The 27,945-nt window shown below is 44.2% G+C and overlaps 2 protein-coding genes across 4 annotated transcripts; one reads left to right on the top strand and one right to left on the bottom strand.

The window, feature by feature from the left end:
- Window positions 1-9,600: 9,600 nt before the first annotated feature.
- Window positions 9,601-14,137, top strand: LOC106574361 (transmembrane protease serine 3). The gene is made up of 5 exons (XM_082962409.1): window positions 9,601-9,648; window positions 11,020-11,264; window positions 11,419-11,452; window positions 13,165-13,227; window positions 13,529-14,137. Exons 1-5 carry the CDS (start codon window positions 9,601-9,603, stop codon window positions 13,931-13,933), a joined length of 795 nt encoding a protein of 264 aa, XP_082818535.1. The 3' UTR covers window positions 13,934-14,137.
- A 429-nt stretch (window positions 14,138-14,566) lies between these two features.
- Window positions 14,567-27,068, bottom strand: pknx1 (Homeobox protein PKNOX1). Of its 3 annotated transcripts, none has more exons than XM_014149902.3 (11): window positions 26,977-27,068; window positions 25,948-26,058; window positions 22,739-22,872; window positions 22,348-22,519; window positions 21,664-21,837; window positions 21,332-21,449; window positions 17,194-17,291; window positions 16,907-17,041; window positions 15,887-15,963; window positions 15,618-15,790; window positions 14,567-15,286 (listed from the first exon to the last, which is right to left on the bottom strand). In XM_014149902.3, the coding sequence occupies exons 2-11, from the start codon at window positions 25,996-25,998 to the stop codon at window positions 15,108-15,110; spliced, it is 1,311 nt and encodes a 436-aa protein (XP_014005377.1). In that variant the 5' UTR covers window positions 25,999-26,058; window positions 26,977-27,068; the 3' UTR covers window positions 14,567-15,107. The 3 variants fall into 3 exon arrangements, with proteins under 3 accessions (XP_014005377.1, XP_014005375.1, NP_001133948.1); XM_014149900.3 differs by lacking the exon at window positions 26,977-27,068 and adding an exon at window positions 26,146-26,872 and having other exon boundaries at window positions 21,302-21,449; NM_001140476.1 differs by having other exon boundaries at window positions 14,570-15,286; window positions 21,302-21,449; window positions 26,977-27,014.
- Between the last annotated feature and the right edge of the window lie 877 nt (window positions 27,069-27,945).

Here is a 27,945-nt window from a genome sequence, read left to right on the forward strand (position 1 = left end):
CGAGGGTTGTTTCTCAATTTGTCACTCGCGATTCTTCGGCTCGTACTCCTCGCCGCTTTCTCGACCATATTGGAGGACAAGATCCAAGGTCTCTCAAATTCTTTCCAATTTGTTTTGAGGAGGCAAGGCGAGAAGATGTGAACAGACGTCACGATGCTTGCTTAGCCGTACTTCTTTTAAATTTCAGGCTATGGAGCAAGCGTCACAAATCCCCATCTGCAACACACTCACCCCCCAAACTGACTCCATAGCGACCTCAACTATCGCGTTAACCAATCACCATTATAACAGACATCATTATAATGGATGCATTTAAGCCGGATGGTTGTGGTTATTTTAGGTGTTCATTCTGACTGTGCTTGCTACTCAATTCGGGCTGCTGAGTCACACAGTCTTTATCTGCACAGTCGTGACTGAGAGTAGAGAGCTGAGAGGAGGAGGAAGAGGAGGGGATTAAAAGGGGAGCCTAACTTTGGCTTCGTGATATCACTGTACCCAAAACTGTGAAATTGAATCATAGCTGCCAAACTACCCAACACTGATTTAGCTTTTTCCTAGCTTTTAGTTAGCTGTCTTCATGGGAGATTGGGTTGCTCTGTATGAGCATGGTTCCCATAGTTTAACTGGAGCCTGGCTGTGTCACAGGCTGTGTGGACAATTCTACGTCCAGGTCTCTTTCTCAATTAATCTTTCCTCGATTCCTCGCAGCCTCTCTCCACGTCTCCTTCTTCAAAATCCATTGGAGGAGGGATCGTGGACCTTCTCCGTCAATACAGTTGAGAAGGAAGCTAGGAGATAGGATTCAAATGATTTTGACAAAGACACATTTAGATATAGCGAATAGAGAACCTTTAGCTGTAGAATTGAACAAAGAATAAGGTTCTGACATCTGCTGGTAAGATATTGCCATTACATCATAGTCCTCATTTATGAATTCCCTCTCATTCCTACACGTGTATGGCGAGTTGTTGAAAGAGAAAGACCATTCACATACACATGGCCAGTGGCGATCTGTCATTCAGTGCAGATGGGGCAGAGCATGTTATTTTGGCATTAAAACTTGTCACATATCAGTTTGCAAACAATATTAAAAAAATGTATTGAGTTGATAAAGCCACTTACAAACATGGTCTCTTTTTTGCTTTCTTGAGTAAGGCAGCTCCAACATTCAGTTGTTTCAGCCTAGCTCAGTGCTTTCTGTGATGAATTGGCTCATTCATCCCCATCCTCTCCCCTGTAACTATTCCCCAGGTCGTTGCTGTAAATGAAAACGTGTTCTCAGTCAATTTACCTAGTAAAATAAGGGTTAAATTAATTAATTAATTAAATGGAGGGGTAGCCAGTGGAAAATACAGAGCGTAGGGGTTGGTAAGGTTCTCTAGTTGCGCTGTGATTGGCTCAGTGTTCTGTCACTCATGGGGACACTACGTCACCGCAAAATCTACAGGGAACGCGAGAAAGTTCAAGCCCGGTTGGGTGCTGCCATATATTTACATTAGAAGTGCCCATCCAAGAAGGCTCAAGGTCATTGGCCACCGATAAAATGATGTCAAATCACGTTATATCTACCATAGCTTTGATTGGACTGATCAGGTCAACATCATACATTCAAAACCTTAGCTAGCAAGCTAGACAAGCAGTCATCATCATGAATCACGTCGACAATCATTGTCATATGAAGATACATTTTATCTACAGTACAATTTATCTGTGCTCATTGGCCATAAACATTACACAACAAGTTGGAAATCGCAAATTCAACAATGAGTGGTTTGGAAGGAATCAGTAGCTAACTGCAAGCGTTGCAAAGGAATCACTATTTTGCTTCCCCTGCTATTCGGTGGAGAGGATATGTGGTCCAAGTCTTGGTTTAAGGATTTAAAACATCTGTCTGAAAGGGTCTTTTTTCTAAGCTTAAAAGGATAAACATTCATATGTAACACTATGGGCCAAAAAAGGATGAATACATTGGCCATGCTGTCAATCCAGCAAGACTTCTGCCTCGTTCAAAACAACTAGAAACTCGGAACAGGGAAATCTCAGACTTCAGTGAGTTCAAGACAACTGGGAACTCAGAAGAAAACGAGCGCTGACTGGGCAAATACGTTTTCAACTGTCATCCAACTCAAAGTTCCAAGTCGGGAACTCTGACCTCTTTCTAGAGCTCTGACTTGAAGATCACTGACGTCATGATTCGACCAGTTGTCTTGAAAGCACCATAAATCCAGAGAATGCCAGATGACAAAATTTGCCCACAAGAAGGACCTTCGTGCCACCTTCCAGTTCAAGTGAACACAGCACAACGTGAGTCCAAAGATGCTGCTGCATAAATTATGCAATATGCCAGGAGATACAGTGCATTCAGAAAGTATTGAGACCCCTTGACTTTTTCCACATTTTGTTACATTACAGCCTTATTCTAAAATGTATTATATAGTTTTTTTCCCTCATCAATCTACACACAATACCCCATAATGACAAAGCAAAAGCAGGTTTTTAGAAATGTTTGCAAATGTATAAACATTTTTTTTTTTTTAAGTATTCAGACCCTTTACTCAGTACTTTGTTGGAGCACCTTTGGCATCGAGTACAGCCTCGAGTCTTCTTGGGTACACCTGTATTTAGGGAGTTTCTCCCATTCTTCTCTGCAGATCCTCTCGAGCTCTGTCAGGACGGATGGGGAGCGTCGCTGCACAGCTATTTTCAGGTCTCTCCAGAGATGTTTGATCGGGTTCAAGTTCGGGCTTGGCTGGGCCACTCTAGGACATTCAGAGACTTGTCCCGAAGCCACTGTTGCATTGTCTTGGATGTGTGCTTAGGGTTTTTGTCCTGTTGGAAGGTGAACTTTCACCCCAGTCTGAGGTCCTGAGCACTCTGGAGCAGGTTTTCATCAAGGATCTCTCTGTACTTTGCTCTGTTCATCTTTCCTTTGATCCTGACTAGTCTCCCAGTACCTGCCTCTGAAAAACATCCCCACAGCATGATGCTGCCACCTCCATGCTTCACCATAGGTATGGTGCCAGGTTTCCTCCAGACATGACGCTTGGCAATCAGGCCAAAAGAGTTCAATCTTGGTTTCATCAGAACATAGAATTTTGTTTCTCATGGTCTGAGAGTCCTTTAGGTGCCTTTTGACAAACTCCAAGCGGGCTGTCATGTGCCTTTTACTGGGGAGTCGCTGCAGAGATTGTTGTCCTTCTGGAAGGTTCTCCCATCTCCACAGAGGAACTTTGGAGTTCTGTCAGAGTGACCATCAGGTTCTTGGTCACCTCCCTAAAACTTCTAAACCTGTTTTCACTTTGTCATCATGGGATATTGTGTGAAGATTGATGAGAATACATATATATTTAATACATTTTTGAATAAGGCTGTAATGTAACAAAATGTGGAAAAAGTCAAGGGGTCTGAATACTTTCTGAATGTACTGTATGCTTACTGCAGCTAAGAAAGTAATAGTAAGTGTATGTTGTATCGTAAGCTGTTAGTAGCCCATGTGCCTCACCCTAATAATTTGGTCCCTTTCCCCCTCATAACCTAGCCTACTGTTCTGACTTGGGGTTGCACATGTAGCCCATAGTCTGTTTTATAGAAATGTCATCATCAAATATTGAAAGAGCTTTCAGTGTCTGCTTAAATGCCCCCTTTTATTTATCATACGGTTCTGACTTGGTGTACAGGGAGAATACTGTAAGAACGGCCCATGTTCTGAATTCTGTCACTGTACATTTCAAAGTGCTGAACAAATAGTTATTTTGACTACACCAGTATTACCTCGCTCATTAATGTCTTAATCGAAATGATGGATTGCCTCTTATCTGCTCATCGTTCCCTTATGCCATAGCTTGTACATCTCAATTGTCAATTAAAAACCACATTCGTTTAAGCAAGTCAGCCATATCAGCTATGTTTTTTAATAAGACAGTAAATGAGGCTCAATGAACTGTTTCGCTGCCAGACAAGGCTCCGCTGATAGCCAGGTGTAGCGGTGGTAAGGATTCACTCCATTGTGCTGGAAAGAAAGCTCTGCAGTTGGGACAGCTTTATGTAGGCCCTAACAGTTTGTGGGCACCGTTTGTCACCGTTATAGTGCAATTAATGTATTGTTTAATGTGTTGTGCTGTGTAGTGACTTTGCTGGCATGTTTTTTGTTGTTGTTGCCCCACCAAGATTTATATGCTAAAATCGCCACTGCACATGGCCATACACCACCCAAGGAAACTAGACACAGGAAGCAGAGAAAAAGGGTCAAACACTAAAGGGTTCTCCAGTAACCTCACTAGCTAATGACCTGTGATGTAATGGAACTCATCGTCCCTCCACTCCTTGGTGACACAGTACTGCTATTGGTGACGTTAGATCACTAGAAGCTCTGCTCACTACACAATTACTAGCGTATAGTTTTTTATATTAGTCATACACTTAGATTCAGATAAGTACGCATCAAAGATCTTAACTGTTGACAATAGAAAACTTCCTCATATACAGTGTGAGAAGAGAAGAGAAGAGAAGAGAAGAGAGAGAGAGAGAGACCAGTCACTGAGTTTGTCGGGCATTCGGATTACAAAGCTCAATTTGTCAGTTAGGGAATACAGTTTGCTAGGAAACTGGTCTGTGAGCAATATACAGGGAGTATGCTATCAGGTTATCCATTGGTGGTGGTCGGTCAGTCACTCAGCTAGGCAGTAGCATTATATCCTGGATGTTTGTCAGTGCAGTCCTTACTCTCCCATCGCTCCACCAGCGGTGGTCATCTTACTACCATGGGGCCAAGATGATTAGCTGGGTGAGGAGATATGGCCATGCCTGATAGTGACAAGACTGCTGCTGATGGATCAGCCGAAGAGAGGAAGGAGTGTAGTCAGACTGACCTCCCGAGGTCTGCGTGTTTTAACATCAACGCTGTTTAGATGAATGAACAACTGACAAGGAAGACTCATCCCCATCGCTTTTTCTTTCTATCTCTTTCTCTCTCTCCCTCTCTCTCTCACGCCATCCGTCTTCTCTCTCGCACGCACACCCTCCCTCCCTCCATTTCTCTCTGTCTCTCTATTTGTCTCTCTCTGTCGTACACACAGGTGTCTGGGGCAGAGGGAACGGACCGGGCCCGTATTGAGGTTGAGTCTGTGAGTAACGAGGACCTGCCAATCGTGGAGATCCCCACCACCTTCAATGTCAGCTCCCTCAGCAGCCAGACCAGCGGCTTCTTCTCACAGGACCTCCAGGACCCCCATGTACCCACCGCTCCGCCCCAGGAGCCTCCTGCCCCCATCCCAAAGAGCCAGGGCCTGCTCACCCCACCCAGTTACCTCCCTTCCAATGCTCTTCATCAAGGTCCGGCCCTTCATGCACGGTATGGAAGCCCCAGAGGACACAATGACTCCTTCATCTATGCGTCAAGTTTTTCGTGGTCTGGACACAGACTCAGGAAAACCCCCTTGCCCTATCTATGAGTGCCTTATATGTTGTGATGGGGCTAACCGTGGCTCTTCATGGTTTATGGCCTTGCTAGTGCCAGTGTTGCACTGTCCTCCATTGTTTAGATTCTCTCTCATGGTTCATTTCTGGTGCTTCGGATGGAGACTAAGACCCTATGCAACCAGCTCCTGGCACACTGGCTGCTGCTGGTGATTGTTGCATGTGGTCTACTGGCCCTGAGTCTAGTCCAAGGCATTGGGCTTGGAGGTAAGGGAACACTGTTTGTGGCTTTGTTATTACATAGTCATTATCAACCATATTATTGCAGAAAGATAATCTAACTATTGCAGTTATATCGACCCGTGTGTCGTTGAATTGAAATCAAGGACACGTGCACTTGACACTATGCGGCAGGATTATAAAGTGTTATCGATCTATTAGAACAGGCATTGTTGTGTGTTAGAATATAGTATCAAGTACTAGGATTAGGATATACAGTGTCTGAGTGGCTCGTAGTGTTATTGTAACCTGTACACACACTAATGACACACAGTATCTCAGTTGGGAACACCATATAGAAAGTCACTGACATGTCTGTCTCCCTATCTGTCAGTCTGTCTATCCCTCAAGTGCGTCTGAGTGGGAGGAGCCCTGTGCTGCAGATCAACAGTACGGGTGTATGGAAGACCGTGTGCTCCGCCAACTGGGATCACACGCTGGGTTATTCTGCCTGCAAACAGCTGGGATACTCCAGGTACACAGTTTGGAATTGAAATGAATTGAATTAGTTCTCTGTGACAGGGGTAAAAAGATAAGTGGAGGGTCAGAGGTTCACTGGGGCTGGCATGGTGGATGACTAGGGTGAGGGTAAGTGGAGCAATGTCAAGAGATACAGAGAATACAGATCATTCCACCATAGAGACCATTCTCCCACAGGGCCTGAGGAGAAAGAGCCTATTACATCGACATGACTCTGCAGTTTGTGATAAAACTCTCTCCCTCCTCATTGTAATACTCCCACATTTACTCAGCATTCAGAGAGAGGGCTTCCTAATGGGTGTCTGCATCCAAAGGTCCCATTAATTATTGCTAATCCCATTAAAATCAGCCTGGCATTAAATTAAGTGAAAAATCACCAGCCCAAACAGCCAACGCTCTAATTAGGTCAAGATTTTCAGTTATACCATCGGCAGTTTCTCACAACGGATCTGGCCACGTTCCCATTTTGGGGATCATTTTGGTAATGAGTCCTTTTATCTACTTCCCCAGACTCAGATGAACACGTGGTTACCATTTTTATATCTCTGCATGCAGTTTGAAGGAAGTTGCTAACTAGCGCTAGCGCAATTGCTAACTAGCATTAGCGTAATGACTGAAAGTCTATGGGTATCTGCTAGAATAATAGATACCCATAGACTTCCAGTCATTGTGCTAACGCTAGTTAGTATTGGCTCACAAAACTACCACTAACTTCCTTTAAACTGGACACAGAGACATAAAAATGGTATCCACAAGTTCATCAGACTCTGGGGAAGTAGATAAAGATGTAGTGCCAAAATCCCGAAGTATCCCTTTAAGATCTTCCTAGTTAATGTTAGGAGTATGTTTGGATTAATAATGAATTACTTTTATAAAATACAAATAAAGTTGACTCAGCCACATGAAATCAAAGACAAACATTCAAAATTATTGTGGATAAAGCACAATAATGTCACTTTTATACATGTATTGTACATGAATGGGTAGTACTGTCAGTGGATTTAGTTACAGAATGTCAGGATAATACCCTCTGAACATCCCAAACCCACCCACTGCCTCACCTCTCATATGCAGCCAATGAAAATTCACACTATTTGCCCCAATAAACTGTAAATGTCTGTGTGGTTCCTTCTTGTTCGCTCAGCTACGTCAGTGCCAGATCCCTGCCCCTCTCCTCGTCGAGCCGGCCTTCCAGGCTAACCTGGTTTCAGTCAACCTGATCGCCAGCAGACTGTCAAGATCCACAACGCCACCTTCCTCAGGTGAACCATTTGGCCATGACTTTCTGACAGAAAATAAAACTGTGCTCATTACCAGTCTGCCAGTCTTTTGTTAAAGTTCTAATGTACAGTTGCAGCAGCAAGTTCTTCTTCTAGCGTCTGCCCTTACAACCAAAGACCTTTTTACAAGCACTATTGAGTTAAGAACGCAAATTCTTGATTCTGCCATCAACCTACAGTATGCCACCACAAGGATGTAAAGTTGTCAACAGGGCTATGATGGTTGAATGTCTCCCCTTTCCTGCTAAAGGGACTGAAGCCTTTGAACTAACTGTCTGGAGGTATACCCCCAAAGTGGCACATGGTACAGTATTTGTCATGTGAAACAATGGAAAGTGCCAAGATGCCTCAGAAACGCATGTTGCTCGGCGGCACTAACCAAAGCATGTTTCATAAGCGCGTATTGATTGTTTATGTCTTGGCAGCAGGACAATAGGTGGCACAGCAGTGTCCGTTGCTCTGGTTCATAAGTCAAGTTGTGATCTCATGTTTCACTTCAGTCCATGTCATGTTTCTGAATTACATAAGGGCCTGACTGGGTTTGTACATGGTACAAATGAGAGCATACATCAAACTTTCCCATTGGTGTTATACAGAGAAGAACCTAATTTGAACCCGTTTACTGTGTAATTTCATTTTCTGAAGTTATTTCCAGCATGTTATATACAATTGGTTCTGTGCTCAGGTCCACAGACTGTCTGTGTGTGTGTTGGCAGTAAGTATAAGCCTTCATTCTCTGTTTTTCCAGTAAGACCCAGTGCAACTCAGAGAGTGTGACCGTACTCAAGTGCCTAGGTGAGTGAAAGAGGGACAGTGGAGTTAGGAAGTGTGTGTGCGTTGTGAGTGTATACCAGCAACATGATCATATCAATGGTTTTCCCCTGGATGCCACCCGCAGATTGTGGCTCCAGGCCCATGTTCAGGTCTCGTATTGAAAGATGAGTGGAATCTGTGTGGGTAGCTGGACAGGTAGGATGACTGACAGTGAAGTTGAACAGGTGGTCACGGGTCTGGTGACAGAGGAATGGATGAGACTGAGGCAGGAATTCCTTTAACCATAAAGTAGTATATTTACTGGGTAGTCTGTGCTGCATAACAAAGGAAACAGAATAACAGGTATCCAATCAAATTCATAATCACAAAGATCAAATCATAACAATCATTCATTATTAACATAATTTTGGGAATTCAACAATCCAGTTCATGAATAAGTCAATAGGAATCATCGGTGAGTAATTTAGGCTCGTAACTATTTATCATAAATCATGAAAGAATAATACGAACAGTGATCGGTTATTCAATCTATAATTGCCATTAGTTGATATCAGAGCCGATCAGTTCAACAAACAATGACTTTCTTATTTCACCCTTTCAAGTGTCTTCATGTGTACATGTAATTTCATTACATATTAACCATATCGATGGCATAATTGGCCTATTATGATCCGTAGAGCCGTGATCATTGTCCATTCACATTACATAATAGGTTTGAAGCGTGCGCTCTAAGCCGCGCGCCGCAGTAATAACTCTAAACAACAACTGATGGCCCACTATCCCGATCGCAAAAGATAGTTCAGATGAACGGTTCAGATGAAAGGTAACAGAGTCGGTGGATTTACGTGGATTCATGGACGCACAGAACTTCTGGATTAGACGGAGTTAAGGAAGAGAAAGCAGCACGATCAGGGGATGGCGATTTCCTCCTTTTATGGAGTGAAGATCTGTCGGACATTTCCACCTGACCTAATTAAAGCGCCCCTGGCCCAGCTGAGTAAGTGGCAATGAATTAAAGGATTATTCCACCAACTCCATGGGCCTTTTCTACAGCCACCCCGGAAATTTGTTAATTTCCACACTCCTCAAAAAAGGCTCATTGCTCCCCGTCCTCTGTCATCTCAGGGAGAGGAATTAGTCGGGCAACTGGCCGGATATATGTCTGGTTCTTTACCTGGATCTCCACTGATCTAACATGACCATCGGTCCCAGGCATGGTCTTAGTGATACGGCCCACCGGCCAGGAGGCTCGAGGCAGCTGAGGGTCCACCATCATTACGACTTGGCCAGTTTCCAGGCTGGCCATTTCTCTCCGCCATTTCCCTCTGTGCTGTAGACTTGGTAGGTAATCTCGAATGAATCGGGCCCGGAAATGGTCAATCAAGATCTGGCTGTGTCGCCACGGGCACCTGCCAACGAGGTTGGTATCAGCATACATGGCTTGAGGAAGTGACGCATCTCAGCGTCCCATCAAGAGCATATTCGGTGTAACCAGATCGGGGTCAGCGATGTCTGCAGAGAGATATCCCATGGGTTTGGAGTTCAGTATCCCTTCCACCTCTATCAGGACGGTCCGCAAGACAGTTTCCGTGACAGTTTGGTCCCCCAGGACGACTCGTAAGGCCGTCTTTACAGGTTTGATCTCTCACTCCCATGTTCCTCCAAAATGAGGAGCTCCTGGAGGGTTAAATTTGAATGAGATTTGTTGGTCCATCAGCTGATCCTGGAGGCTGGGTTCCATGGCTTGGAAGGCTTCCTCCAACCTGGCTTCTCCTGCCTTGAAGTTTGTGCCTCTGTCAGCCAGGATCTCGTAGGGTTTCCCCCGTCGGGAGATAAACCGCCGTAGGGCCATGAGGAAGGCTTCAGTATCCAAACTCTCCAGTAGGTCCAGGTGGACACATCTAGTGGTCAAACACTTGAATAGAATGCCCCAGTGCTTTTCCACACGACGACCTAGCTTGATCGTCAAGGGGCCAAAGCAATCGACTCCTGTTGACCAGAAGGGTGGTTTGAGGAGGCGCAAGCAAGCAGGGGGTAAATCTGCCATTTTGGGCACAGTGGCTCTGGCCTGCCATCTCTGACATTCCACGCAGGCGTATTGGTGCTCACGAATGGCTCCTCGTCCTCCAAGTATCCAGTACCTCCACCTCATCTCCCCATAGACTCTCTCTGGCCCTGGGTGAAGAAGCCTCTCATCATAACTCTTGATGAGGAGCCTGGTACTAGGGTGTCTGGAGTCAAGGATAATTGGGTGGATAGCATCAGGATCCAAAACTTCTGCTTGGCGCAGCCTCCCTCCGACTCTGATCACTCCAAGGATTTGATCATATTCTGGGGCAAGAGAGAGAAGACGGCTGTCCTTAGCTACCTCCCTACCGGCTTTCAGAGCTTTTAGCTCCTCAGGGAAGCTAACTGCTTGTGCATGCTGGAGGAGTAGTGTCTCTGCCGCGAGGGAGGTGGGTATGGAAGCCACCCCATCTGAGGTCTGGTTTGTGGCGGTGATCAGATCCGGCAGTGTTTGGGATTGTGTCAGGTCAGGGAGAGCTGTTGTTGGTTCCGTAGAGATGCTGTAGCATTGGGCGGACTTCCTTAACTCATGAGCTTCAGTTGGTTGAGGAGGGGCTGCACGCCTGGGGGCTGTCGGCCACTCGTTCTCTGGTTGGGACAAGAATGGTGGCCCCAAACTCCAGCGATGGGGTTGAGCCAGTTCCTTAAGGGTTTTACCACAAGTAACGTCATCAGCCGGATTGTTTACGCTGTCAACATACCTCCAGTCTTGGACTTCTGTTAGGTCTTGGATTTCCGCAATGCGAGTTCCGACGAACACCTTATACCTGCAGGACTCCGACTTGAGCCAGGTCAATACAGTGGTCGAATCACTCCATGGGCCTTTTCTACACGTATTGTGGGAGGAAACATCTCCGAACCAGGCCAGTTTCCCTGGCAGGCCAGCCTGCACGATCAGAACCAACACCTCTGTGGGGGCTCCATCATCTCACCACGCTGGATCGTGACAGCAGCACACTGTGTCTACGGGTGAGCCTCTCTCACAAACACAGGTGCACATGTGGGCACGCATGCACGTACGTACGCACGCAAACATTTATACTGTTCTGACCTTACATGAACACAGCATAACTTTTAAAAGTGATATGATTTTTCATTGGTTGACTGTCCATCCCTTCTCAAGGTTTGCAACAAACCCCATGCTGTGGGCAGTGCATGTGGGATTGACAGATCAGCCAGTCAATGGGGTGCTGTCTCGCTCTTTGGAGATGATGATCTACCATGCCAACTAACCAACCCAAGGGCTTAATCTACGACATCGCTCTATTGAAGCTTAAAAAACAAAAGAGTTCCAAACCTCTCTGCCAATAACAGCTAGTTTTCAGATTTCCCCTCCCACTCAGATCACTCCCAGACAGTCGAAGCAAAATTCTTGCGTGAACAACTGCTCTTTGCTAAGTTATTTCTGACACTTAATTCATAACCATCACAGTAAGGTACATAATTGTTACCCAGAAATGATTTGATATTGATATGGTACCAATATATACAATGAGGTCCAAAAGTATTGGGACTGAGACATTTTTGTTGTTGTTTTGGCTCTGTACTCCAGCACTTTGGATTTGAAATGATACAATATTTGCTTAAAGTGCAGGCTGTCAGGTTTAATTTTAGAGTATTTTCATCCATATTGGGTAAACCGTTAGGAGATGATAGCACTGTACATAGTCTCCCCATTTTAGAGGACCAAAAGTATTGGGACAAATTCCCTTATATCTATATTAAAGTAGTAAAAAGTGAAGTATTTGTTCCCATATTCATAGCATGCAATGAGTACAACACGCTTGTGACTCTACACATTTGTTGGATACATTTCCTGTTTGTTTTTGTTTGTGTTTCAGATAATTTTGTGCCCAATAGAAATTAATGGTAAATAATGTATTGTGTCATTTTGCAGTTGCTTTGATTGTAAATAAGAACATAATATGTTTATAAACACTTTACATTAATAAATCTTCTTATGGATCGGTGTCCCGTCGACGGGACAGTTGTTGCTCAATATGCATAATGTGACTAAAATGTAGTTTTAATGTGGACGCTACCATGATTTTTTTGCACACACTGTATATAGACTTTTTTTCTATTGTATTATTGACTGTATGTTTGTTTATACCATGTATAACTCTGTGTTGTTGTTTGTGTCACACTGCTTTGCTTCATCTTGGCCAGGTCGCAGTTGTAAATGAGAACTTGTTCTCAACTAGCCTACCTAGTTAAATAAAGGTGAAAAAAACCCAACATTTAAATCATTTTAAAAAATGATTATGGATAATCCTTAATAAATCTAGAATATTGATGAGAGGAAAAGTTACAGATGCACAAATATCATTTTTTTTCTAAACGGTTCAGCCGATATGGATGGAAATACCCTCATATTAAAGCTGACAGTCTACACTTTAACTTCATAGTCAAAACAACCCAAAAAATGTGTCACTTTCCCAATTCTGCCTGTGTCTGTCCTACTGACTGATAGGGATTTAGGGCTCTATTCAATATTCAAACTGTATCGCTGAGGCATTACAGACTGCGCAAAATAAATGTAAAGGTCATTTCTGATTGAGCTGACATGCAGTATGCAAGGTTTACCGTGAATGCAGGCTCCGCCAATGCAGGAACATTGCCTTTACATTTCAACTGGACTTTAGTGCTGAACCTCCGCGATACGGATTGAATAGAGCCCTTGGAGTAACTGCTCTTATTCACCTCAAATCTGAAGGAGCACAGACGGTTCATTGGCTAAGTCTTTTCCTCCAGGTCTGGTTGAGCCTATCTGCCTGCCGAACTATGGGGAGAGATTTGAGGAGGGGAAGATGTGCTGGATCTCTGGGTGGGGTGCCACAGTGGATGGAGGTGACCGAAAGTGTACCAGGGTGCCATCTCCCCTTGGATGGTCTGTGCAGGCTACCTAGAGGGGGGCAAAGACTCTTGCCAGGTATCTTTCAGAAGTGGACCTCCAGAGTTCCATGCACCATTTGTCTAAAGGACAAAGTGCAGACAAAAAGCACACAGCGAAGACAAACGGTTAAAAGCAGGGCGTGGCCACTGTGTTTGCGATCACAAAACAGTGGTGATTCAGCAAGTAGAATCTTCAGAAAATGACAACCGATTTCCTGTTCAAAGGACGGTCATCCGCTGCTTTTAACCGTTCGTTAGCACAGTGTGTTTTGTGTTATAAAGCTCACCTATTTGGAGTAAAATGCACTGCTTCTAATCCTGGTGTGTTTGGCGCCCAGGGGGATAGTGGAGGCCCTCTGGCCTGTGAGGACTCGTCAGTGTGGAAGCTGCCGGGGGCCACTAGCTGGGGCTATGGCTGTGCTGAGAGGAACAATCCTGCCGTGTACACTCTCATCCCCCACACTCTGACCTGGATCCACCAGCAGATGGAGGTGAATTCTACTGTTGATACTGTATACTGGTGCACTCATGAACTCTACTGGTGGCAGACAGTAATGCAAAAGGGTTACAGCTGCTATACGAAGGAGAGAGATACATGGTTTAAATGGACAGTTCACCTCAAAATCATAGTTTGTCAGATGTTTTCAGACATCCAAATGAATTTAGCCCTGGATTTACTAAGAGTTTTCACCAGTTGCAGAATGAACTGTTCCTTTAAGAGTGAAGTAGTCTTGGAAGTTTGAGACAGCCAGTGAAATCAATCAATGGAAAACCTTTTTTAGTTTATTAGTCAGCGATGAATGATTGATATATAAAAATCTGTTAGTCTATTTAACATCCAAATGACATACTCCCATTCTATGATATCTACCCCCAGAAAGAAGAGGCACTGAGCCCTTGATCCCCAAAGGATACAGTAGCTGACATAGAGTACTTTACTCAGAGACACTATTTATTTGTTCTTAAGCACCACAGTGAATGGACACAATCTGAGGCTGAGCAATAGCTCTATTTTAAAGGCACAAAAACAAGATGGAGGGAAGACTAGGGAGATGAACTAGGGCCAGGATTCAATTCGGACTGGGGAAATTCCGCGTTGTAGCAAGGTTGACATTAAAGGTTCATTTCCGATTAAGCTGACATCTGCAGCGTTTACTTTGAATAACTTGTGATTGAATAACTTGTGATCATAACTTGTGATCAGATTGAATCTTGTTCTCATTAGAATGTCGACATCTTTTATCTCTACACACACTATGCATGTAGACAAATGGAATAGTTGTAACATGTACTGTGTATAGTATACTTTGACATATCATTACATAGCAGATGTGTTCGTAGAGAAACATGGTACGAAGGACAAGTAAAAACCTGTATCATTTTTAAATACCATAAAAATATGTATTTATTTTTAGGAAAAAGCTTTTTCAAATTATTCCTTTTTGACGTTGCATTCATAAGCATGTGTGAATTTCTTGGTTCAGATGTCTTTGCACAACTATCAATACATCCTCCAACACATCTTTGTTCCTTGGTTCGATAACCTCCCCTTTAAATACTGCGTCTACACTGAAACAAGAAACAAAGATGAGGGAAATCTTTCTTGAACATTTTATTTTTAGAGAAATCCAACAAACCTTGAAAAGCAGGTCAGCCATATTGGACGTTCAATGTTCATACATAAATATTCTTTAAAAAAAGAACTACAAATAAAAACACTAAGCAAAAAAGCCAAATGAAAATAAACAGCCTTCATTCCAAACATTTTACATATAAAAATAGCATTTTTTTTCTCTGTTTCTAGTAGGACCTGAAAGGCCTAGTGTGGGTAGTCTTGGACACAGATGAGTGTTGAGTAATATTGTCAAACACAGGCATGCATGAGGGTGTGACATCACAACCCGCTGTAGTGGTATGTCACTCCAATCCGGCCATGTCACCCCCCTCCTCCTCTTCTTCCTCCTCCTCCTCCTCGCTCTCGCCCTCCTCCTCCTCGCTGTGTCCTCCCATCATCACCTGCTGCATGGCCAGTGTTGCACCGTCTGATGTCAGCGTCTGCAGCTCGTCTACACTCATGCCCATCGTCACCATGGTAACTGAGGGCACAGGGGAAAAAGATCAAGCTTCAGCCACATCCACTAACCAGTACGTAATTGGACAGTGTATATAGTCAATCAGAGTTGACCGGGGTTATTGTGGTAATGGAGACGGCTGGTATGTTAAGGACAAGATCAAGTCATACCAAGGTACAAAAGCTACATCATGACATTCCTCTCAGCCTGTAATAAGGACTGGGGATTTTTATTTTTTTAAATCATGTCTTCAACTCTGATATGTTCCTACTGTGATTTCTCACTTTAATAAATCACAACAGCAATATATCAGACTTGCAGACTTTTCATAAGATTTGTTTTTCTGGGCATTTACCGTCATCGTCCATGGCAGCCTCTTGCCCTACGCCGGCCGAGGCAATGTTGTTGGCCATGGGCCAGAAACGCTGGGTGGGCCGGCTCTGGGGAGTCCTCTTCCTGCTCTTGGGCGTGTCCGACGCACTGCTGTCCATCATGGGCTGGAGGATCCGCCTCCTAGCATTAATGAACCTGCAGAGGGAGAGACGGACAGGGGCTAAGCCAATCATCCAAAGCCACAATTCTACGCTTGGGTTTAGGGTGTGTGTGTGTGAAAGATTGACTCACCAGTTGTTGACCTGCAGCAGGGTCAGGTTGGTCTGTATGGCGAGCTGTTTCTTCTCGTCCTCTGTGGGATAGGGATGCTGAGAGAGAGCGATGCAAAGAGACAAGGGTAAAGAACACAAACAATCATTTACAGCAAATTATTGTTTGTGTTTAGCTCCCTATTAAGCCCAGTAGGTACTGGGAGAGACTGTGGATGGATGATGTAAGACTAAAGGTCAATTTGTATTGGAACAGCACAGGACGTTGATTAAGTAAAGTCGCTTCTATGTGAATACCTTTTTACCCAATTTCTCTGTTACTTGACCTGCTATCATGCAACGTTTGTGGGCACCACGGGGACAATTAATCACACCGGTATAAAATGCTAGTAGGCCATGTGGGGAGAAAATCTGAGGTATCGGGAGGTTGGGCTTTCGTCCCAAACCCGGATGCATTTAGATTCAACTTTAGGATGTACAGAGGCTTGAGGGCCAGAATTGGCAACTCAGGAGCAAGCAGAGAGGAACAAGCTGTAGTGAAGACGCTTCATCTCACAAAGGGCTAGCATTTTCTAACATCCTGCTGTTAGTTAACCGTCTCTTACGCACGCACACACACACACCCGCGCAGGCACACACAAACACACACTGACACCCACACGCGCACAAACACACACAGGGAACAAAGGGTCTCTGTGAGCTACCAGTCTGGTTAGCTTCGCCAGTGGGCCTGTGGGCTGTCCACTGATTAACCTCTGATTAGTATTTAGCCAGCCGACCATGGGCCAGTCATATGAGGGCCTAACACATCCGTCTCTGTCAACACAGCCGCTCCGAGCCATCATGGGACGCGCCATCGTGACGGGGGCCATCATTCTCTCTCAAATGCATGCACGTGCAGACTCACATGCACGCATGCACAGACACCCTTGGAATAACCTAGCAAAGATTTACTCTGGGTTACAATACATTTAGTTATAGTTGAAGTTATTCTAATCTTCTGTTGGTACGAGGTGCAAGGTATTCAGGTGTTTTCACCCACCCCTATGTGCTGGAAGAGCCAGGTACGCATGATGTTGGTGGCTGATTTGGGCAGGACGCCCCTCTTGTTGCTCTTGGATGAGCTGTCCTCCTGGGTGAAAAAACTGCTCAGGTCCTGATTGAGCTGCAACTGGAGCTGTACACACACACACAATTCACAGAACAGCCTGTAGTTTGTGTGACTGTGACCGTACGTCGGTCTTGTCGGGTGTGTGTGTGTGTGTGTGTGTGTGTGTGTGTGTGTGTGTGTGTGTGTGTGTGTGTGTGTGTGTGTGTCGTATTCCTCACCTGTGTGTTGTTGATGCGTATTGTCTGGGGTGAGATAGCTTGTCCAACCACTTGTCCCTGAGGAGTGACTACTGTGATGGGCTGGTAGACTGTACCACCTGCTCAAACACACACACAAATAAACAAGTTATGACACGTTTTTGGTAACACCTTGATCCAAGGACCCTCAGCACCTCACTATAATTTTTTTTGTAAATTTTTATTTCACCTTTATTTAACCAGGTAGGCCAGTTGAGAACAAGTTCTCATTTACAACTGCGACCTGGCCAAGATAAAGCAAAGTAGTGCGACAAAAACAACAACACAGAGTTACACATGGGATAAACAAACGTACAGCCAATAACACAATAGAAAATCTGTATACAATGTGTGCAAATGAAGTAAGGAGGTAAGGCAATAAATAGGTCATAGTGGCGCAGTAATAAAAATTTAGCAATTAACACTGGAGTGATAGATGTCCAGATGAGGATGTGCAAGTATAAATACTGGTGTGCAAAAGAGCAGAAAAAAACAAATATGGGGATGAGGTAGGGAGTTGGTTGGATGGGCTATTTACAGATGGGCTGTGTACAGCTGCAGTGATCGGTAAGCTGCTCTGACAGCCGATGCTTGAAGTTAGTGAGGGAGATATAAGTCTCCAACTTCAGTGATTTTTGCAATTCGTTCCAGTCATTGGCAGCAGAGAACTGGAAGGAAAGGCGGCCAAAGCAGGTGTTGGCTTTGGGGATGACCAGTGAAATATACCTGCTGGAGCGCATGCTACGAGTGGGTGTTGCTATGGTGACCAGTGAGCTGAGATAAGGCGGAGCTTTTCCAAGCAAAGACTTTTATAGACGACCTGGAGCCAGTAGGTTTGGCGACAAATATGTAGCGTGGACCAGCCAACGAGAGCATACAGGTCACAATGGTGGGTAGTATATGGGGCTTTAATCACAAAACGGATAGCACTGTTATAGACTGCATACAATTTGCTGAGTAGAGTGGTGGAGGCTATTTTGTAAATGACATCGCCGAAGTCAAGAATCGGTAGGATAGTCAGTTTTACGAAGGTATGTTTGGCAGCATTAATGAAGGAGGCTTTGTTGCGAAATAGGAAGCTGATTCTAGATTTAACTTTGGATTGGAGATGCTTAATGTGAGTCTGGAAGGAGAGTTTACAGTCTAACCAGACACCTAGGTATTTATAGTTGTCCACATATTCTAAGTCAGAACCGTCCAGAGTAGTGATGCTAGGCGGGCGGGTGCGGGCAGCAATCGGTTGAAGAGCATGAATTTAGTTTTACTAGCGTTTAAGAGCAGTTGGAGGCCACGGAAAAAGTGTTGTATGGCATTGGAGCTCGTTTAAAAGGTTTGTTAACACAGTGTCCAAAGAAGGGCCAGATGTATACAGAATGGAGTCATATGCATAGAGGTGGATCAGAGAATTACCCGCAGCAAGAGCAACATCATTGATATATACAGAGAAAAGAGTCGGCCCGAGAATTGAACCCTGTGGCACCCCCATAGAGCCTGCCAGAGGTCCAGACAACAGGCCCTCCGATTTGACACACAAGTAGTTAGTGAACAAGGCGAGGCAGTCATTAGTGAAACCAAGGCTGTTGAGTCTGCCGATAAGAATACGGTGATTGACAGAGTCGAAAGCCTTGGCCAGGTCGATGAAGACGGCTGCACAGTACTGTTTTTTATCGATGGTAGTTGTATTGTTTAGGACCTTGAGCGTGGCTGAGGTGCAGCTCGGAAACCGGATTGCATAGCGGAGAAGGTACGGTGGGATTCGAGATGGTCGATGATCTGTTTGTTCACTTGGCTTTCGAAGACTTTAGAAAGGCAGGGCAGGATGGATATAGGTCTGTAACAGTTTGGGTCTGGAGTGTCTCCCCCTTTGAAGAGGGGGATCACCGCGGCCGCTTTCGAATCTTTAGGAATCTCAGACGATATGAAAGAGAGGTTGAACCGACTAGTAATAGGGATTGCGACAATGGCGGCGGATAATTTTAGGAAGAGAGGGTCCAGATTGTCTTGCCCAGATGATTTGTAGGGATCCAGATTCTGCAGCTCTTTCAGGACATCAGCGGTCTGGATTTGGATGAAGGAGAAGCGGGGGGGGGGGGCTTGGGCCAGTAGCTGCGGGGGGGTGCAGCGCTGTTGGCCGGGGTTGGGGTAGCCAGGTGGAAAGCGTGGCCAGCCGTAAAGAAATGCTTATTTAAATTCTCGATTAACGTGGATTTATCGATGGTGACAGTGTTTCCTAGCCTAAGTGCAGTGAGCAGCTGAGAGGAGGTGCTCTTATTCTCCATGGACTTTAGTGTCCCAAAACTTTTTGGAGTTAGTGCTGCAGGATGCAAATTTCTGTTTGAAAAAGCTAGACTTTGCTTTCCTAACTGACTGTGTATATTGGTTCCTGACTTCACTGAAAAGTTGCATATCGCGGGGACTATTCGAAGCTAGTGCAGTGCGCCACAGGATGTTTTTGTGCTGGTCAAGGGCAGTCAAGTCTGGAGTGAACCAACTGCTATATCTGTTCTTAGTTCTACATTTTTTGAAAGGGGCATGCTTATTTAAGATGGTGAGGAAGGCACTTTTGAAAAACAACCAGGCATCCTCTACTGATGGGATTAGGTCAATATCATTCCAGGATACCCGGGCCAGGTCGATTAGAAAGGCCTGCTCGCAGAAGTGTTTTAGGGAGCGTTTGACAGTGACAAGGGGTGGTCGTTTGACCGCGGACCCATAACGAACGCAGGCAATGAGGCAGTGATCGCTGAGATCTTGGTTGAAAACAGTAGAGGTGTATTTAGAAGGCAAGTTGGTCAGGATGATATCTATGAGGGTGCCCATGTTTACGGATTTGGGGTTGTACCTGGTAGGTTTCATGATAATTTGTGTGAGATTGAGGGCATCTAGCTTAGATTGTAGGACGACCGGGGTGTTAAGCATATCCCAGTTTAGGTCACCTAACAGTACGAACTCTGAAGATAAATGGGGTGTAATCAATTCACATATGGTTTCCAGGGCACAGCTGGGAGCTGAGGGGGGTCTATAACAAGCGGCAACAGTGAGAGACTTAGTAGTAGGTCGAATTGTTTGGGCATAGACCTGGATAATAGGACAGAACTCTGCAGGCTAACTCTGCCCCCTTTAGGAGTTCTAATTTGATGTAAAATGTAAGTGGGGATGGAAATTTCAGATTTTTTTGTGGCCATCCTAAGCCAGGGTTGGCGGAGTGTGCTAAAGCAGTGAATAAAGCAAACTTAGGGAGGAGGCTTCTGATGTTAAAATGCATGAACCCAAGGCTTTTCCAGTTACAGAAGTCAACAAATGAGAGTGCCTGGGGACACACAGGGTCTGGGTTAACCTCTACATCACCAGAGGAACAGGGGAGGAGTAGGGTAAGGGTACGGCTAAAGGCTATAAGAACTGGCCGTCTCGTGCGTTCGGCACAGAGGGTAAAAGGAGCAGACTTCTGGGCGTGGTAGGACAGATTCAGGGCATAATGCACAGACAAGGGCATGGTAGGGTGCGAGTACAGTGGAGGTAAACCTAGGCATTGAGTGACGATGAGAGAGGCTGCATCTCTGGAAGCGCCAGTTAAACTACGGGCGGTCTCCGCATGTGTGGGGGGTGGGGCAAGGGAGCTAACCGAGGTATGTAGAGCAGGACTAGGGGCTCCGCAGTAAAACAAAACAATGAGAGCTACCCTAAACAACAGTATACAAGGCATATTGACATTAGAGGGAGGTATAAAGCAATCCCAAATGTTGATTGGGAGGGCTAAGACAACAACGGGTAAACAGCTAAGACAACAACAACGGGTAAATGGCGATGAATGGGCAGAGAGGGTCAGTTAGCTACACACAGGGCCTGAGTTCGAGGCTGGGACCGACAGATAAACAAAATGAAGTACCGTGTTATAATCTACTTTGAAATCAACTCTGAAAAAGAGGCAACATTCACGGATTCAAGGAAACTGACTAAAACACAGAGGGACTACCTGAACCTGATAACTAAGAAAATAATGTTTTGCTATGGTGTGCCATAATTTATATGACCCAGTATTGCTAGTAGCTGTCTTAACCGGGACACAGTAAGGCCGGAGCGGAGAGGGTACCTGTAGAGGTGGTATGCCACGGAGACATACCTGCTAACACTTGGCCAGCAGAATTGACTGTTGTCAGGGTAACGTTGCCCTGCTGCAGGGCCGAGGCTGACATCACAATGCCTTGAGGGCTGAGGGTTCCTGTCAGTGGGCTGGAGGTCTGTGGGTGAAACACACACAGAATTAGCCTAACTGCATTCACATTAAATTTGTGTTCATCTTGTATAATGTATACCTATAATGTGTGAATTGTACTATTATGTGCTTATCATTTAATCCCAATACAATAGCCAAAGTTCCCTCTGGGAAAGACACAAATAATATATGATGGGAAAATGTGTGTGTATAACCTGTGTGTGTGTGTGTGTGTGTACCTGTATCTGGACAGGGGAACAGGGGCTGTCAGTTTCTCCTCCACTCAGCAGGGTCTCACTGTTCATCTTGGTGCGCAGGCAGGCGATGTAGCGGCTACAGAAGTCCTTACACAAGTCGCTCACTTTCTCCAGCTCCAGGAGGTGGATACGCAGCACCTGGATGGCTTTCACCATCTGGGGTCAGAGGTCAGGGGTCAAAGGTCAGGTCATTAGAAGGCCATTAGTAGGCATGCTGCCAACCCATAACTCAAACCCTGACCCTAGCCAAGGGTTAAGCTTAACCATTAACAATTAGGTCATTCAACATCCGTTTGCTGATCAGTCATGTCTCTTCAGTTCTTCCCCAATTTATTTCTGTCTTTTTGATAAAACATTTACTATCACACATACACTATTTCAATTGCTCGATGTAAAGTGATGCAATTCAAGAGTGGTTTGTTGAAGGGCACAACAGCCGTGGAACTTCGTTATATTATCTCTTAACATCAAAGACAGACAATGACGTGTAAGAGCTGGGTCATGTTCATTAGGTATCAAAAGGAAGAAACGGACTAAAATAGGAAAGGACCAACTGGACATATCCAATAAGAAACAACTATTTTTGTTTTTCATTGCAGAACATTTCCAAATGTTTCCAGTTGGATGCCCAAATGAACAGGACCCTGGTAGTGCAGAGTTCCTCACCAGGTTGTCCACGTCTGGGTCGTCACAGAAGAAGCCCTTGCCCTCTTTCTTCTGGCTACGGACAAAGTTCTCAATGTCCACATTGAAGCTGGCAGAGCTGACGCAGTCCGAGCTCTGAGTCGACTGCTCACACTTCTCAAAGAGTAGGGCCAGCAGAGGGAACAGGGGGTGCCTACGATGCACAGGCGAACGCAAAGGATTAACGCTACAGTAGGCGCAGTTAATGAAAGTACACAAACACACAGTCATGCACCGATGCTCGCACATCCACAGAAGTTTACAGTCATAAACAGGACAAGGCAAGGAAAATGGAGGAGAAAAAAAAGTGAGGAACAAAGGGAAAGAGCTCTGATGAGGAGGACGGAGTGGAGGAGTACCATGACTCGCCTACCTGTAGATGGCCTGCTTGTCTGTGTCCATGGGCGTCTGGGGCTGCATGGCAGAGGGGCTGCCTGCTCCCCCCTCACTCAGACTCTGCTCTGGATCCCCCTCCACATCCGCTCCCACGCGCATCTGCACCAAGACCTTTACCCAGGAAAGAGACAAAGACGGTAAAAAGAAGATTGGGAAACAAGGCAGAGAAAATAGGAGAGTGGAGAAGAAGGGAGGGGAGAGGAGAGGAGAATGAAATCCAGTCAAGTTAGTCGGTGGTTGGTGAATGACTCCCCTCAGGGTGGTAATGGGGTGAGGAGTACACACACCAGCCCCAGGGAGAGGAGAGAGACTGGTCTGTCTCTTTCCACTCATAACACTGTCTCAATTCAGCAGCTTACAGAGACCGCATTAGCCATTTATCATTCACATTGAACCCTCATGAATACACTGTCTAACTTCTACACTCAGTTATAAGTTACTCATTATCCACTCTAGTCCTTCCCTGTTTCAACAGTTTCTTCCATTTGGTTTCTAGTGAACATGACCCCCTTCCTACAGTGCCTCAGGTCAGGCTCATTCCAACTATGACTAATTTTTCACTAGATCTGACATTGTTTTTTTAAAGTGGTCCTCTGTAGCGCAGTTGTTAGAGCATAGTGCTTGCAACAGCTGGATAGTGGGGTTGATTAATAGGAACACCCATACGTAAAAAATGTAATCAAGTGATTTTATACTGAACAAAAATATAAAATGCAACAATTTCAAAGATTTTACTGAGTTACAGTTTATATAAGGAAATCAGTCAATTGAAATAAATTCCTTAGGCCCTAATCTATGATTTTCACATGGCTGGGAATACTGATATGCATCTGTTGGTCACAGATACCTTTAAAAAAAAGGTAGGGGAGTGGATCAGAAAACCAGTCTGTATCTGGTGTGACCACCTCCTTTCATCAGCTGTCCAGTTGTCTGGTCTCAGATGATCCCGCAGGTGAATAAGCTGGATGTGGAGGTCCTGAGCTGGCGTGGTTACACGTGGTCTGCGGTTGTGAGACGTACTGCCAAATGACGTTGGAAGCGGCTTATGGTAGAGAAATTAACATTCAATTCTCTGGCAACAGCTCTGTTGGACATTCCTGTAGTCAGCATGCCAATTGCAAACTCCCTCAAAACTTGAGACATCCGTGGCATTGTGTTGTGTAACAAAACTGCACATTTAGAGTGGCTTTTTATTGTCCCCAGCACAAGGTGTACCTGTGTAATGATCATGCTGTTTAATCAGCTTCTTGATATGCCACAACTGTCAGGTGGATGGATTATCTTGGCAAAAGAGAAATGCTCACTAACAGGGATGTAAACAAATGAGTGCACACAATGAGAGAAATAAGCTTTTTGTGCATATGGAAAATGTCTGGGATCTTTTATTTCAGCTCATGAAACACGGGACCAAGACTTTATATTTTTGTTCAGTATAGATAAAAGTGTATGCTAAATAGCATATATTATATTAAAATGACATGCATGATGATGAATATTGCCTCTCTCCTACGTGCACACTGTAGATGTGTGGCTGTTACAGCATTTTAAAAACATTTCCCCACTCACGATCTCTGGATATGGATGGTCCTTGCCCTTGTGATTGCACGTGATGGCGCAACAATGACTGATTGAAAGGCAATGTGTTAAAATACACTTGGGTGTATTTTAGAGGATTAATTGACCTTTAAAGTGTGTAATATTCATTTTGACAGCAGCTCATTGTATTTGGGAATTCAGGACAGTAACACCCTTCTTCAGACAGTTATTTATTTACTAGTGAAATGTGGTCACATGTTTGGGGTATACACACAATTGAAGTCAGAAGTTTACATACACTTTAGCCAAATACATTTAGTTTTTCACAATTCTTGACATTTAATCCTAATAAACATTCCCCGTCTTAGGTCAGATAGGATCACCACTTTATTTTAAGAATGTGAAATGTCAGAATAACAGTAGAGAATTATTTATTTCAGCTTTTATTTCTTTCATCACATTCCCAGTGGGTCAAAAGTTTACATACACTCAATTAGTATTTGGTAGCATTGCCTTAAATTGTTTAACTTGGGTCAAACGTTTCAGGTAGCCTTCCACAAGCTTCCCACAATAAGTTGGGTGAATTTTGGCCCATTCCTCCTCACAGAGCTGGTGTAACTGAGTCAGGTTTGTAGGCCTCCTTGCTCGCACACGCTTTTACAGTTCTGCCCACAAATTTTCTATAGGATTTGAGGTCAGGGCTTGTGATGGCCACTCCAATACCTTTGTTGACTTTGTTGTCCTTAAGCCATTTTGCCACAACTTTGGAAGTATGCTTGGGGTCACTGTCCATTTGGAAGACCCATTTGCAACCAAGCTTTAACTTCCTGACTGATGTCTTGAGATGTTGCGTCAATATATCCACCTTTTAGGTTATGTCAATATAGGACTCATTTTACTGTGGATATAGATACATTTGTACCCGTTTCCTCCAGCATCTTCACAAGGTCCTTTGCTGTTGTTCTGGGATTGATTTGCACTTTTCACACCAAAGTACGTTCATCTCTAGGAGACAGAACGTGTCTCCTTCCTGAGGGGTATGACAGCTGCGTGGTCCCATGGTGTTTGTACTGATGAACGTGGTACCTTCAGGCGTTTGGAAATTGCTCCCAAGGATGAACCAGGCTTGTGGAGGTCTATAAATATTATTTTCTGAGGTCTTGGCTGATTTCTTTTGATTTTCCCATGATGTCAAGCAAAGAGGCAGAGTTTGAAGGTAGGCCTTGAAATACATCCACAGGTACACCTCCAATTGACGTCAATTAACCTAACAGAAGCTTCTAAAGCCATGACATCATTTTATGCAATTTTCCAAGCTTTTTAAAGGCACAATCAATTTAGTGTATGTAAACTTCTGACCCACTTGAATTGTGATACAGTGAATTATAAGTGAAATAATCTGTAAACAATTGTTGGAAAAATTACTTGTGTCATGCACAAAGTAGATGTCCTAACCAACTAGCCAAAACTATAGTTTGTTAACAAGAAATTTGTGGAGTGGTTGAAAAACGAGTTTTAATGACTCCAACCTAAGTGTATGTAAACTTCCGACTTCAACTGTATATCACAGCTCATTCATTGGAATATGGCCAGCCACTTTGTCATATGTTCAAACTTCACTCCTCCTCCTCCTCCTCATCAATCTCTTACCTCATCCACCTCCGGGTACTCATCTAGAGATGCCGAATGGGCTTCCATCATGGTCGCTGCCAATGATGCCAATACTCGGGCATTCCAGTCCAAGACCTGTGCCTACCAGTCCTACAGAGACACATGCATCAAACATGATGTTTAGATTAGGTTTTTGTTGTTGTCATAGATTAGATATAACCATTGCATGATACATACATAGCCAATGAAGAACGTAGAGTCAGGGTACTATGTCAACACAGGGCCTTGCATTCTGGGGTATGAGGATTCATGTTTTTTGGAGTGTAAATGCTTGGTCACTGTATGCGTGTATCAGAATGGAATGCTCACAGTGCAGTTATTAATTCACGCGCGCGCAGCTTGGGAGGTATGTTGTATAGTCAGTAGCCCTAACTTCCGGGCACATATTTTGATTAAATAATTCAACGCAGCAGTTGTGCATCTACAGTTCGTAATGTTCACCAAGCATCATCCTAAACTGTGACACTAGGCCCATGAATCTCTCCTTAGCAAGCCGTATTCATGTGCAAAAAATAAATAAGGGAATAAATCAAATGCGTTTCTAATAAACAAACGTGCATTCAATTTCGTGTCAATTTGATTACCGATTTATCCTACCCTCGCTGTCTAAATATCGTATAGCGGCTCAGGCTACATGTATCAGATAATATGGGTGCTTTCAAATGTTGAACAAATAAAACTTTCAACAGCACACATCCCATCGACGTTGCGGTCATCGATGGGTATCTCTCCTAATAACATTCGAATGTCCAGTAGTCTGTAGATTAGTCAACACACGCTTGGCCTTCTCATTCACCCTTTCCAATGCGCCTTTTCCAAATAAGCGGACATCTTTTTTTTCTCGCCACAACAGCTTGCCTTTATGTGTGATCAGTCTTTTGGCTCACTGTTCATTCTGCAAAGTGCACATTGGCTCATTCCATTGCGAGCCATTGCATTCGAGCATGTAGCGTCGATTGTTAGATTGATGGGCGACGAAAAAAAAGAGGAATTTGAGTGACAGCTTACCTTAGTGCCAATCTTCGTCACAGTGACAAGGGGCTGCTGCAATCCGGGCCCGCAGTTTTCGTGTGTCGTCACTACGTATAGGCTCGCAGACTATTTTCTCTCATTAATATTCAACATGTGGGAGGAGAAGCAATTCTGAACATGCCTTGTCCCGCCCATAGAGGCCGATACCCTGCCCCTTATGCTTAAATTATGATTAGGAATAAAAAATACATTTATATTACATCAAATGTATACACATTTCAAATTGTATGTAATGGACTAGGCCTACAAACTACAAAAACATTCATAATTGAAAAGTTATCCCTAATAATTGACATCATGCGTTTTATATTTCTGATGCAATGACTACTTTGTAAACAAAGAAGTGAATGAGACTACCCATACTAAAACATATCATTTATTAAAAATGGTTATTGGTCAGATTTAACAAACAAAAGAGAGTGACAGAGTGAAGATCATTTTGAGGACCAATCATCTAACTTGGGCTTTGAAAAGAGAAATAAAAGTGACACAGTACAATGTGAAATCTATGCTCCTAAATTAAGATATACATTCTGGATCTAAAGTGCATCACAGAGGATCAAAGGATAGTAGAACATGTGTCTAGACTGACCTGACTTTTTAAATGTAATTTAAACTTACAACCAAATTTGACCAAACGAAACAAAGGACTGATAATTATGAACACACAATTGACTCATCAGGGAACTTAAAATTCGGGGAACTCAGTGAGGTCACCGCAACCATACAACCACTGTAGTTTGGCCATCTCCTCAGACAGTGCTTTCTCATACTTAGGGCCTGCATCAACCAAGCCCCCAGAGGTTCTGATATGAGGAATATCAGAGGTTGGAAGATGGAAAGAAGTGATAAAAACATGGTGAGACATGAGTAATCAAAGAGACGGTGTAGAAAATCTACACCCCCTTTCAAAATTGTCACCTTTTGTTGACTTATAGCCTGGAA

This window comes from Salmo salar, chromosome 16 (assembly GCF_965601325.2).
Source record: "Salmo salar chromosome 16, fSalSal1, whole genome shotgun sequence".
NCBI classification, from domain to species: Eukaryota; Metazoa; Chordata; class Actinopteri; order Salmoniformes; family Salmonidae; genus Salmo; species Salmo salar.

What these genes read in the sequence shown, in the direction of transcription:
- LOC106574361 (XM_082962409.1), top strand. Translation starts at nt 9,601, where the DNA reads ATGGTCAATCAAGATCTGGCTGTGTCGCCACGGGCACCTGCCAACGAG. An exon ending in CCATGCTGTGGGCAGTGCAT is followed by an intron (nt 11,453 to 13,164) that starts GTGGGATTGACA and finishes AAAGTGTACCAG; the next exon opens with GGTGCCATCTCCCCTTGGAT. An exon ending in GGGGCAAAGACTCTTGCCAG is followed by an intron (nt 13,228 to 13,528) that starts GTATCTTTCAGA and finishes TTTGGCGCCCAG; the next exon opens with GGGGATAGTGGAGGCCCTCT.
- pknx1 (XM_014149900.3), bottom strand. Translation starts at nt 25,998, where the DNA reads ATGATGGAAGCCCATTCGGCATCTCTAGATGAGTACCCGGAGGTGGAT. An exon ending in ACCCAGACGTGGACAACCTG is followed by an intron (nt 21,838 to 22,347) that starts GTGAGGAACTCT and finishes CTCTGACCCCAG; the next exon opens with ATGGTGAAAGCCATCCAGGT. An exon ending in GTTCCCCTGTCCAGATACAG is followed by an intron (nt 21,450 to 21,663) that starts GTACACACACAC and finishes TTTCACCCACAG; the next exon opens with ACCTCCAGCCCACTGACAGG.